The sequence below is a fragment of the Rosa rugosa genome, unplaced genomic scaffold (assembly GCF_958449725.1).
Source record: "Rosa rugosa unplaced genomic scaffold, drRosRugo1.1 SCAFFOLD_216, whole genome shotgun sequence".
NCBI lineage: Eukaryota > Viridiplantae > Streptophyta > Magnoliopsida > Rosales > Rosaceae > Rosa > Rosa rugosa.
The window spans coordinates 1,119-13,000 of record NW_026908915.1 but is presented as its reverse complement, the minus strand read 5'-3'; the positions used below and the strand labels follow the sequence as shown (position 1 = coordinate 13,000).

The 11,882-nt window shown below is 41.8% G+C and overlaps 2 protein-coding genes across 2 annotated transcripts; both read right to left on the bottom strand.

Moving 5' to 3' along the window:
• Positions 1-2,398: 2,398 nt before the first annotated feature.
• Positions 2,399-4,519, bottom strand: LOC133724174 (trans-cinnamate:CoA ligase, peroxisomal-like). Its single transcript, XM_062150883.1, has 2 exons — positions 4,145-4,519; positions 2,399-4,037 (listed from the first exon to the last, which is right to left on the bottom strand). The coding sequence occupies exons 1-2, from the start codon at positions 4,352-4,354 to the stop codon at positions 2,529-2,531; spliced, it is 1,719 nt and encodes a 572-aa protein (XP_062006867.1). The 5' UTR covers positions 4,355-4,519; the 3' UTR covers positions 2,399-2,528.
• Positions 4,520-8,882: 4,363 nt separating this feature from the next.
• LOC133724175 (trans-cinnamate:CoA ligase, peroxisomal-like) lies at positions 8,883-11,150 on the bottom strand. The gene is made up of 2 exons (XM_062150884.1): positions 10,745-11,150; positions 8,883-10,651 (listed from the first exon to the last, which is right to left on the bottom strand). Exons 1-2 carry the CDS (start codon positions 10,952-10,954, stop codon positions 9,119-9,121), a joined length of 1,743 nt encoding a protein of 580 aa, XP_062006868.1. The 5' UTR covers positions 10,955-11,150; the 3' UTR covers positions 8,883-9,118.
• Between the last annotated feature and the right edge of the window lie 732 nt (positions 11,151-11,882).

The window sequence follows — 11,882 nt, the reverse complement described above, 5'->3', positions numbered from 1 at the left end:
TCTTGATGCCCCTCGGTTCCACATTCCGATCTTGTGCACACTATTAGATGATCTATCCGGGGCAGCTAGGCTCCTAGACAGTACGATGCAATTATCTCCAGTAGGCCTTTGGCCTCTATTTCACACGCAGATCGAAAGAAAAAATAAACTCTTGTTATTCTCAAAAATGTGAATTAAACCTATTAATTGGCCGGCTTAAATTTTTTTAGAATAATTCGTTAACATCAATCCTCAGCAGCTAGTTTTCTGATGGATTATATTAATTTGAAAAGTCCACACAGCGAGTTTGCATGTATAGATGAGATATATGTATACGTCTTAACCCTTTCAACGTTGGTATTTATCATAATATGACTATATGAGATGAGAGTTCATGGAGTTCTATGTATTGTATAATTAGTTATGAGCAGAAATCAATCGTAATCATACCTTTTCGAGTTTCGACCACAAAGCAAACTCGCTCTTTTTTGTGTGATCCATGTTCCTTCTGTTTTAGCTTACTCAAACCACATGAAACCGAAAAATATCTCCAGACAATATTACAAAAATATCCCTGAATGAACAGTATGTTCTCATGCAATTAGCTAGTACCCACTCCTCGTACACCATGATTGGCATCTTGGTCAGCATGTCGCTAATAATTGATATAGAAAAGTGGTAGGGGCTAACATTTTATCAAAGATTTTTGCTGTACGTATTAATCTACCCTTGTGGGATTCATGTTGAAGTATGTAGCCTGATCCTGCGTTTTTGCATCAGGGATCGAGCCAAGCCAACATATAGATTGAGGCTGAAACCACTTGCCAAAACTTGGTCTTTTTGCTAATTTATATAGTAAAGAAAAATTTAAGGAGACTGAAATTTGCACACCAATTTTTACAAACCACACTCCTTAGATATAGAAATTCTCAATTTGCCCTTAACTTCTTTATCATTCTTCCTCATTTGTCTCTCTCTTTTTCCCTCTGCTTCTAAACTGTGTCCCCTTCCATCCATTTGCATCTCTTATCACAATTAATGGGTAAGAAAACCACAAGATCTCATCAATGTTCTATTCCCTTTATCTTATGCCTTTGCTTCATCATCTCAATATTCATGGGCGTGAAGACGAACAAATTGGTGAGATTGAAGGCCAAGGAAGCAAGCAAAAAGCCGAGCTAGTACTTGTCTGCCAAAGTGGAAGAGTTCCATGGATGCAAATACCCAAATGAAGCTATTGATATCGCACAAAAAATTCCCACCACGGTGAAATACGCTGGAAACTTCTTGCTTTGCAGATTACTAAATTGATGCAAGTGACCCAGAGAGCAGCGCCGAACGCGGTGGAGAAGCTGAGAATATGAGCCAGCTTCTGGTAGCTGGAGCGTTTCGACGACTTTGAACCGTCTGATTTGGATCCAAAGGTCCTCGGCGAGAAAATCACTCTGATGCCAAAGAAAGCCACAGCTACTAGAAATTGAGTCAGCCAACTATACCTCAAATTTGTCTATGGAGATTCCAATTCCCAAAAATTTTAGGGAATTTGCAGAGCATTGCATTGGATTGGTGTAACCAAGGTACTCCATATCTAAAAGAATCAAAACTTGGGTGTCTTTTAGTGTCAAAGAACAGAGGTTGCCTCCTCAAGCTGCATAATATAAAAGACTAAGCAACCTCTTTCTTCATTATGTCAGGTTATTGTGCCTTTATGTTTGTTGAAGGCAGATGTAAAATATGAAACGTAGAGAACCAGCTGCAAAGAGAGTAGTCATAGGGGGTAATTATGGCAATAAAAATATTAAAATGATAATGGGAGTGTAGTTTGCAAAAAGGGGAGTGCAAATTTCACTCCCCAAATTTAAAAGTGATAACAAATCAAATCATTGATAGTTTAGTTATATAACGTTTAAAAAAAAAAAAACAAACAAACAGCTATATATGCCACATGTGGACGATGAAGCTATCTTCGATAGTTCGACTTGATTAATTTTGCAAATATCTACTACTTGGAAAGATGACTTGGAATACCAACAATGCTCTCTATATTCTACACTAAAAGAATAACGATTTTGTTGCTGGTATTTCTCAGTTTGGTTATGTAGGTTATGCATAATTGATGCATTATTTATGAGGCAAATGAGAAAAGGTATAAAGCTGACCGAGACAATACCTTTCATTCAGCCTTTTGGCTAAGATCGATCGAGCGTGCCTACCCAAATATTATTTGCAGAAAGAGGGAGAACGTGAATGAGCTATTGCAACAGGCTTACATATAATATGAAATGACCTCGATCGTCTTTTTTTATACAAAAGGATAGGTTTAATTTATAACAAGTCTGAGGTAGTATACAAAATTTAGGAAACGAGCATATGATGAATAAATTAGATAGCAAGAACTGAGCAAGTAGCCACAAGTACGTAGTTTAAAAAAGACTACTTAGTATATTAATCGGATGTAATGCTTAAGTAATTAAACTAGTAATTGAAGGCACTGTACAAGTTTTATTCTATAATAATTGATTGGGTGGCATAATTAAAATTAAAAAACTTCACAGACGGGACAAAGCAAGAATCTGCTCGTTGTAACTAGGATCAATGACTTGTTGATCCGATGATTCGACGACGTTGAATGCCTTGGCCCTAGCCCTGAGCTCGAATTTTTGAATCTTCCCGGTCGAAGTCTTGGGCAGCTCAGCCACAAACTCCACCTTTTTCGGAGCCATAAAGTGCGGCAGATTCTTCCGACAGTAGGCGATGATGTCAGCCTCCGTCACGACGGTGGTGTCACTTCTGAGCGTCACGAAAGCACAGGGACTCTCACCCCAGCGAGGGTGCGGCATTGCCACCACCGCCGCCTCCAAAACGTTTGGGTGTCTGTAGAGCACGCTCTCCAATTCCACACTGCTGATGTTCTCCCCACCGGAGATAATCACGTCTTTTGATCTGTCCTTGATTTCTAGGTAACCATCGGGGTGTATAACGCCGACGTCTCCGGTCAAGAACCAGCCGTTCCGGAATGCCTTGTTGGTGGCCGCGCTGTCCTTGAAGTAGCCTTTCATAATGCTACTTCCACGCAACACAATCTCTCCCATTGTCTTGCCGTCGTGGGGAACACTCGCCATTGTATCCAGGTCCTTCACGTCCACATCAGCCAGAGTCAGTATGCTTATCCCTTGCCTCGCTTTCAGCTTGGATTGCTCATCTTTCGGTAGCTTGTTCCACTTGGCCTGCCACTCGCAAACCAGAGCCGGTCCGGTTGCTTCGGTCAGGCCGTACGCGTGGGTGACTTTGAACCCGAGCGGCTCGATTTTCTCGAGCAGCGGAGCCGGTGGTGGTGCTCCGCCGGTGAGGATCTCAATAGGGTTTGTGATGTGGCAACGCTCGTGGGGCTTGGCCTCGAGGAGTATGTTGAAAATGATGGGAGCGCAACACATATGGGTCACGTGGTGTCTTTTAATGTTGCGGTAGATGTCGTACGCGGTGGTGTTGCGGAGGCAGACGTTGGTCCCACCGCGTGCCGCCACGCCCCAGGTGAAGGTCCAGCCGTTGCAGTGGAACATAGGGAGCGTCCATAGATAAACAGGCTCGCCCCCCATTTCCCAACCCAGAATTAGGCTCAGAGTGCTCAAGTAAGCACCTCTGTGGCTGTACACAACACCTTTTGGTTCAGAAGTTGTGCCAGAAGTGTAATTCAAGGAAATTGGGTCCCACTCGTCGGCGACGTCGACGCCGACGAACCGGGGATTGCCCTTGTGGATGAGCTGCTCGTACTCGAGTTCTCCCAACCGAACTCCGGTGGGTGAGTCGATGTCGTCGATCACGATGACCAACGGCATCATGGATGGCTGAGAGCTCATCATGAGAATCCTGAGTGCCTCACGCGCCTGAGGGACGTACTGGTAGTCGACAAAGAAGACCTTGGCGCCAGAGTGTTTGAGAATGGAGGCGATGTTTTTGGGATCAAGTCGAGAGTTGATGGTGTTGAGTACGGCACCAGCCATCGGCACGGCGAAATGCATCTCATACAATGCAGGAATATTGGGAGCCAACACCGAAACCTGCAACAATTAAGCAAAACAAAAGTAAGTACCTACATCTATCATCGTGACCTAATCAAAACATGTTATGTCGCTAGAATGTCAATCCGTAGGTTGTTGGTTCTTACCACGTCGTGTTTGGCAGTGTTAAGAGAAAGAAGGGAAGAAGCGAGACGGCAGCAACGGTCATGGGTTTGGCGCCATGTGAAGCGAGTTCCTTCGTAGATGAGGGAAGTACGGTTGGAATAAAACGCAGCAGCTCTCTTCAAGAAAGTTGTAGGGGTGAGAGCTGCGTAATTGGCATCGCATTTGGGAAGCAAATTCATCGGTGCACTCATTTTAAGTAACTATTGATTACTCACTTAGGCTAGTTTATCTGTTTCTAAAGCTAGAAAGCTATGGAGGGAGCTTTAGAAAGAGAGCGAGATCGAGAGGTAGATGATTGTGGGTGGATGGTAGATGATGCTTGATATTTTTTTGGTTACGAAAGATGAGACTTGAAGTGAGTGAGGAGGGGAATTTATAGGGGGAAATGTTTTGGTTATGAGAAATGGGTCCACGTTGTTTTAGTGGGTAGAGTGGAAAATGATGCTCGTAGATGCGTGAAGCTTGTGGAGAAATAAATACGAAATTGCTACGATATTACTTACTAACCTTTTTTTTGTTGGCTAGAGACAAGACTCGGAAATAATCTGTTGACCCGACCTTTTCTTTCTTTCTTTCTTTAAATTCCAGGTAGTGTTTACACAAAAACTAATAGGTTTTCCTTGACCAAAAAACTAATAGGTTTTCACACCAGGATGAGTGCTTGACCTGGGCATCACTGTTCTGCGGTTTCAGTGCTAGCTCGATCAGAATAACGATAATGGATGATGATCATGAAACCTTTCTTAGAAAACAATAGTCACTGTTCTCCGGCACATGCCTTGTCTTGTGCATATTTGCATGGTTGATTTCCAGTCATTGTTTAAGGTCTTTATTTGTTGGCTGAATAAGCACTTGGAAATTGGAAAACTTTCTGGCCAGGAAATTGTGTATGAGAAAAACGGTTGTTGCACTTCGGGCGAAATGATCAAAACAATGACCAAATTTGGACTTTTTTCTTCGATAATTGTATTATAATTCAAATAGTAAAAAATGAGAAACACCTAATCTGGAGAGATGAAACCAAAAACCCTAAGATTCAATGATGCAAGTGATAAATCAAAATAAATAGTAGAAAAATCAGAATTGAAAGTAAAAAATAATGAATAATCAAGGATTAGATGATTTATCTTTGCTCCATATGTGGGCAAACTGCAAAGTTTATGCTTCTGCCATGTTGAGTATAACTAAAGCTGAAAGAAGAGGTTCGATAATGTTTTGTTTTCCGGGCATGTGAGTTTCATCAGGGCTTATTCTTTTGTTGAGAAAACTAGCTGGCTATAAATAACAATGTCCAAAAAAATTTGAATGTGGCTGGCTATCTTAAGATCATATGGATCTGCTAGATCCTCTAATAGTCCATTCTATTTACTGTTCTCCTTTATATACCTTCCATTAATTCTTCAAAACTCATTCATCCTATTTCAACGAAGTACCATGTATGAAGTTTACCGCATTTAATGAACACACCAAATAGAAGAAGTGCTAAAATAAAACTCTAAAAGCCGTAATGAAAATAGAAACTCATTCTTCCCCGTCCACGTACTGTGACACAAGAAGATAAGAGTAAGATTGTGGTACGTGTATATTTGATTTTTCATACATAACTCGTGCAGTACTTATGTCGAAACTCGAAGACATGTGCGGCTTCCTTAAAAATGAGAAATGAAAACTGACCACAAAATGTCAGGAAGTAGGTCTAGCTGAGCGCATCAAAAGTCCTTTTCTAATTAAACCACGTCCCGTTGTAAAGAAATTTTTTGGTTATGGTTAATAAATTTTTCATTAGAGTAAAATAAGTTATGGTCTAAGTAACTAAGCCTTAAAAGTAGCAACCATATGTATGTCATGCATCCATGTATTTTTTTTAAAAAAAAATTAAAAGAATTTATTGTCTCTCCACGGCCTACAATTTCAAAACTATATATCTATCATCAATTTCAACCCTAGCTACCATAACTTAATTATTTAAAAAAAAATCCACCCTACTTATTTGTTATGATGTTTCTCCGTTGTAGAGTTAACTTTCCGTTATGTCAAAGTAAATAGAGTTGTCAGACGTGCACTCTTTGTTAACTGGTGCATGTTAGAATACATTACATATTGTAATACGGGGTTTCCCCCCTTGTATTCTATGGTTTCATTAATCAAGGCTTGAGGCCTTGAGGGCAGCCGCACCGGCCCTCCTTCAAAAAAATAAAAAAATCCACCCCACTCATTTGATAATGATTTGAACTTTTAGCTTTCACAAGATCAATTATTCTAATGAACAAATCATAACTCACCGACCGCAATGTATTTATTTGCAAAACTGCACATGATTTGTTGTCCAGATTGTCGATTGACTTGTAGTAAATGACCCGATGTCAATATCTCTTCTTATTGACCCAAAATAAAATTTATGGCAGCAAATCCTCTATCCCTTATTTTCCTGTCCCCATCCCTGTGACTCATTCAGCTTATGACACCTGTTCATTTTGATTCATAGAATGTCAATATCTCTTTTTATTGACCCAAAATAAAATTTCTGGCAGCAAATCCTCTGTCCCTTATTTTCCTGTCCCCATCCCTGTGACTCATTCAGTTTATGACACCTGTTCATTTTGATTCATAGAATGTCAATATCTCTTTTTATTGACCCAAAATAAAATTTCTGGTAGCAAATCCTTTGTCCCTTATTGGGCTAGTAAGTTTTACGTGTCACCATGAAACCCACCTTAATATCTCACCCAAACCAATCTTCTTAGTCTCTCACAGCATACTTCTCTGGTATCTCTATTAATTCTACATCTAAATTTTGAAGGCCACTCTGAAAATCTTTATATCTTAGATAATTAAGCCAATTCTTGAGGGAATGGTTAAATTTTTGAACTACCATATATGCCCTCACATAATATAGGTATTAATAAATAAATTATTTCTAGATGAGGATAGGATAGTTAATTGACTATATCATATTTCAAAAAATTGCAATATCTTACACACAAAAAAGGAGAAACTTCCCTAAAATCAAGAGAGATAACTTTTTTAATTTAAAAAAATTAAAATTAAAATAAAAGCCAATTGACATGTGACATGTGCGAAGCCCATGTTAAGGGGCTAGTAATTGATTAACCAAATTTCCCTAACCCAGACTTAAACTCACAATTTTCTTGACCACCTCAAACTATTTATCCTGATTTAGATTAAATATTCAATTGAACTCTCGGAGCCGCTTCACCATTTGACAACTTCTCATTCCACTAAGGAACCATCTGGTTAGAAGGTTTTGTGGTTTGATTGCTGTTCTAGACAAGTGGTAATTTTGTAGTATGAATGCTGGTCTGATCTGGGTAGATTTTGTGCTCTTGATCGTTGGAATAGTTTTGACGATGGTGGCGTTAAAGAATGCAATGGTCAATGGTGGCCGGGATGGTGCTTGTTTAATGAATATATATTTTTAGTTTACTCCTTAAACACTTTATTTTTAATTTCTAGAGCAGCCGTTAACGGTGTTAAGCATGCGTTTATTAAAGTAACAGGTGTCATAAAATGAATGGGTCACAGGGATGGAGACAGGAAAATAAGGGATAGAGGATCTGAGTTCTCTTTTTTTTTTTTTTTGAGAAGAAATAGAATCCATTAATAACCAAAAAAATTACAAAGCATTGGAATAACCGGTTGTGGTATCAACACCACGACACATATTCCTACCAAGATCCCTAGTTATGGGTCCGCCACTAATAGTAACTTCCATGAACCGAAAAGGTCCAACCCCTAACCAATTTTTACGCCTATCACCCCAGGCTACACAGAACGATAACCAATCCCGAGTGTCCCGATACGACCTCGTCACCAACATCAAGACGAACTGTTTCACCCTCTTCAACACCGTGTCCCAAAACCAGACCACGTGCAAGGGCAATTCACCATCACATTGATAACCAGAAAGCACCGACAATTTAACAAATAATCCCCAGGCAGAACACCATAAAAATAGCACAGCAAGACCAAGACTCCCAAACCCTAGCTCAAGTGAGTAGGGACTTATTATCAGACCTAAAAAACCAACAAAGAAAATCCTAAAAATAACCAAAGAGACACTAATGCAATCAACTCTACTTCCCATTGAAGCCACCAACAGCAACCCAGAAATTCTCATCGCCGGAGATATGTAAGCAACTGCAGCATCCCTTCCACCAGTTCCTTCGCACACCACCAACTCACCACTCACCCAGCAACCCCATCCGTGCCAACTGCCCAACGACGCCCGACCTTGAGTCTTAAACCACCAACCCAGATCGGCCCCGAACCACCTCTGCCACCAACCCTCTCCATCTGCAAACCGCCACCCAACCTCCACCCAAGATCCATTAGAGGATACCCCAAACCACCTACATAGCCACCGTAGAGAACTCCATCCCCGATCGAATGCCAACACGCTCCAACCCATGGTTCGTGTTCCAATAGGATTTGCCGCCGCTGCCATCCAAAAAGAAGAAAAACTGATCACAAACTCCTTACCTACCATAACACGTTGGAGAATAGCCCAAACCCGTCCGGCAGCAACCACCTTACCCCGCCAAAGCCAAAGGCCCGCGTAGGCACAAGGACGCCGCCGGACGAGCAAACCAGCAAACCCTAGATGCGTCAAGTTTTTCCTCCGATATTTGTGGAGCAGTTTTGATCGTGAAGAGGAGCAAAAAAAAAAAAAAAAAAAAGGATCTGAGTTCTCTTTACATTAGATTACGAGGAATTTGCATAGTCGCATAATAGTTGAGACCAACCAGGGCCCATATCATACAACAATAAAGACATATAGCTTCAGTAGCGGTTGAATGTTATCCCAATATTGGGCTTACACGTTTGATTATGCATGTAACAGCAACAACATATTTTCTTACTATTTCACGTTTCCCCAACTTGGGAGCCAAGTTACCTCAATTGGATTAAGGCATTAAGCAAAACAAAAGTAAAATTTAAAGCCGGGAGAAAGCCAGAGTCTGCTCGTTATAGCGAGAAGGGTGAGAATCCATGACGGCTTGCTGCTGATTTTCCGATACGTCGACCGGTTCAAAGGCCTTTGCCCGTTCCCTCAGCTCGAACTTGAGAATCTTCCCGGTTGAATTTTTCGGCAGTTCAGGCACAAACTCAACCCTTTTCGGAACCATAAAATGCGGCAAGTTCTTCCGACAATAACTGATGATATCAGGCTTGCTTACTTTCACGTTAGAGTCGTTGTTTCTAAGGGCCACGAAAGCACAAGGAGTCTCTCCCCACCGTGGGTGACGCATTGCCACCACCGCCGCTTCCAGAATGTTGGGGTGTCTGTAAAGCACGCTCTCCAATTCCACACTACTAATGTTCTCACCTCCTGAAATGATCACGTCTTTCGATCTGTCTTTGATTTCCAAATAACCATCTGGGTGGATAACACCGACATCGCCGGTGAAGAACCAGCCGTTCTTGAACGCTTTGTTGGTGGCCTTTGGGTCCTTGAAGTAACCCTTCATGATGCTACTCCCACGCAGCACAATCTCCCCCATGGTTTTGCCGTCGTGAGGAACACTCTCCATTGTTTCCGAGTCCTTCACGTCAACATCAGCCAGAGTCAAAATGCTTATTCCTTGCCTTGCTTTAAGATTTGATTGTTCCTCCTTGGGAAGCTTGTTCCACTTGGCCTGCCACTCGCAAACCAAAGCCGGTCCGGTTGCTTCAGTCAGGCCATATGCATGTGTCACCTTGAAACCCAACGGCTCTATTTTCTCCAGCAGCGGAGCTGGGGGTGGTGCTCCACCGGTAAGTATCTGAATAGGGGAGACGATCTCGCAGCGCTCGTGGGGTTTGGCCTCGAGGAGAATGTTGAAGATGATGGGAGCACAGCACATGTGGGTGACCTGGTGTCGTTTGATGTTGCGGTAGATGTCGTAGGCGGTGGTGTTTCGGAGGCAGACGTTGGTTCCGCCGCGTGCCGCCACACCCCAAGTGAAGGTCCAGCCGTTGCAGTGGAACATGGGGAGCGTCCATAGATAAACAGGCTCGCTCCCCATTTCCCAACCCAGGATTAGGCTTAAAGTGCTCAAGTAAGCACCTCTGTGGCTGTACACAACGCCTTTGGGTTCAGACGTCGTGCCAGAAGTGTAATTCAAAGCTATTGGGTCCCACTCGTCGTCAAGCTCGACGGAGGCAAACCCGGGATTGCCCTTGTGGATGAGTTGTTCATACTCCAGTTCGCCCAATCGAACACCTGTGGGTGAGTCGATGTCATCAATCACGATGACCAACGGCATCATGGAGGGCTCGGAATTGTTCATAAGGATTTTGAGAGCCTCACGCGCCACCGGGACGAACTGGCAGTCCACAAAGAAGACCTTGGCGCCTGAGTGTTTGAGAATGGAAGCTATGTTCTTCGCATCAAGGCGGGTGTTGATGGTGTTGAGCACCGCACCAGCCATGGGCACCGCAAAGTGCATCTCGTACGTTGCCGGAACATTAGGAGCCAGGATTGATACCTACAGTAAGTCAAGCAAACGAAAACCAATTCAGTACTCTGTATATAATGTTGTCAGACCGTTAACGAACATAAAAAGAATATGGATACTTACAACATCATGCTTGACAATGTTGAGACAAACAAGAGAGGAGGCAAGACGGGAGCAGCGGTCGTAGGTTTGGTGCCAAGTGAAGCGGGTGCCTTCGTAGATGAGGGAGGTGCGGTTAGCATAAAACGCCGCGGCTCTCTTCAAGAAAGTCGTTGGTGTAAGAGCAGCGTAATTGGCTTCACATTTGGGAAGCATATTCATCTCCGTACCCATTGATACAATGATATATATGGCTGGCTAAGCTATGGAGGTAATATGAGAGCGGGAGAAAGAAGAGTGAGAACAATGGTAGAGACAAAGAGAGGCTTAGTGTGAGGACTGGATTTTCGTTTGTGTGAAAGACGTGAGACTCAAAGTGGCCATTTATAGCGTGAATTGATTGGTAATGCAATGTTATTCTAGTGGGGTGAGTGGGGAATGATGCTGGGTGCAGCTTGTGTGGAAATTAATATGAAATTGCTATGATATTGCATAGGGATTGGAGGGGGGCATAATACCTTTTTTGTTGGTATTTTGATCACAGAAATGAATTACTAGTTTGAAGTTTGAACAAGAATGAATCAAGTCAGTTTGACCTGACCTTTCTTTAAATTTCAGGGACATTTCAGGGACAGTAATAATCTAATTAATTGATGGATTTTCACAACAACTATGGGCTGCTTGACTTCTCCACTTTGTCTGTTTCACTCTATGACTGTTTAAAGGGTCATTCTTAATTAATCTATTGATTGTTAATTTGTTGAAGAAGGCAATTGGATTTTTTAAATACGGGAGGTCATATAGTAAAGTACTACTGGTTGATGTCTACCCAGTATTAGATTTTGATAGATTCGACGAGAAGGGAAGGGAAGAGAAGGATCGTTTAGGGTACCTTATCATAAATTCAGATATTTTTTATATTTGAAATAAATATCTAATTTTTTGGCCCAATAAATGATTTAATTGCGAAGAATATGTACATAAATAAGTGGGTGCAATACTAAAATCTGTATCCCTAAAAAAGCAGCAGTTACATTCCTCATGTGTACGTTATGTATCTGGTTCATGAGTTCTCCTTAATCTTATCTCTAGAAAAACCCTCTAAGATGAACAATTCTCTAACATTCCATCGAGTAGGAGAAGAGTGTGGATAGGTAACCGA

Bases quoted from the DNA above. Each gene is read 5' to 3' on its own strand.
- LOC133724174 (XM_062150883.1), bottom strand. From the start codon at position 4,354: ATGAGTGCACCGATGAATTTGCTTCCCAAATGCGATGCCAATTACGCA. The intron at 4,038-4,144 runs GTAAGAACCAAC...TAATTGTTGCAG, and splicing joins ACACTGCCAAACACGACGTG to GTTTCGGTGTTGGCTCCCAA.
- LOC133724175 (XM_062150884.1), bottom strand. From the start codon at position 10,954: ATGGGTACGGAGATGAATATGCTTCCCAAATGTGAAGCCAATTACGCT. The intron at 10,652-10,744 runs GTAAGTATCCAT...GACTTACTGTAG, and splicing joins ACATTGTCAAGCATGATGTT to GTATCAATCCTGGCTCCTAA.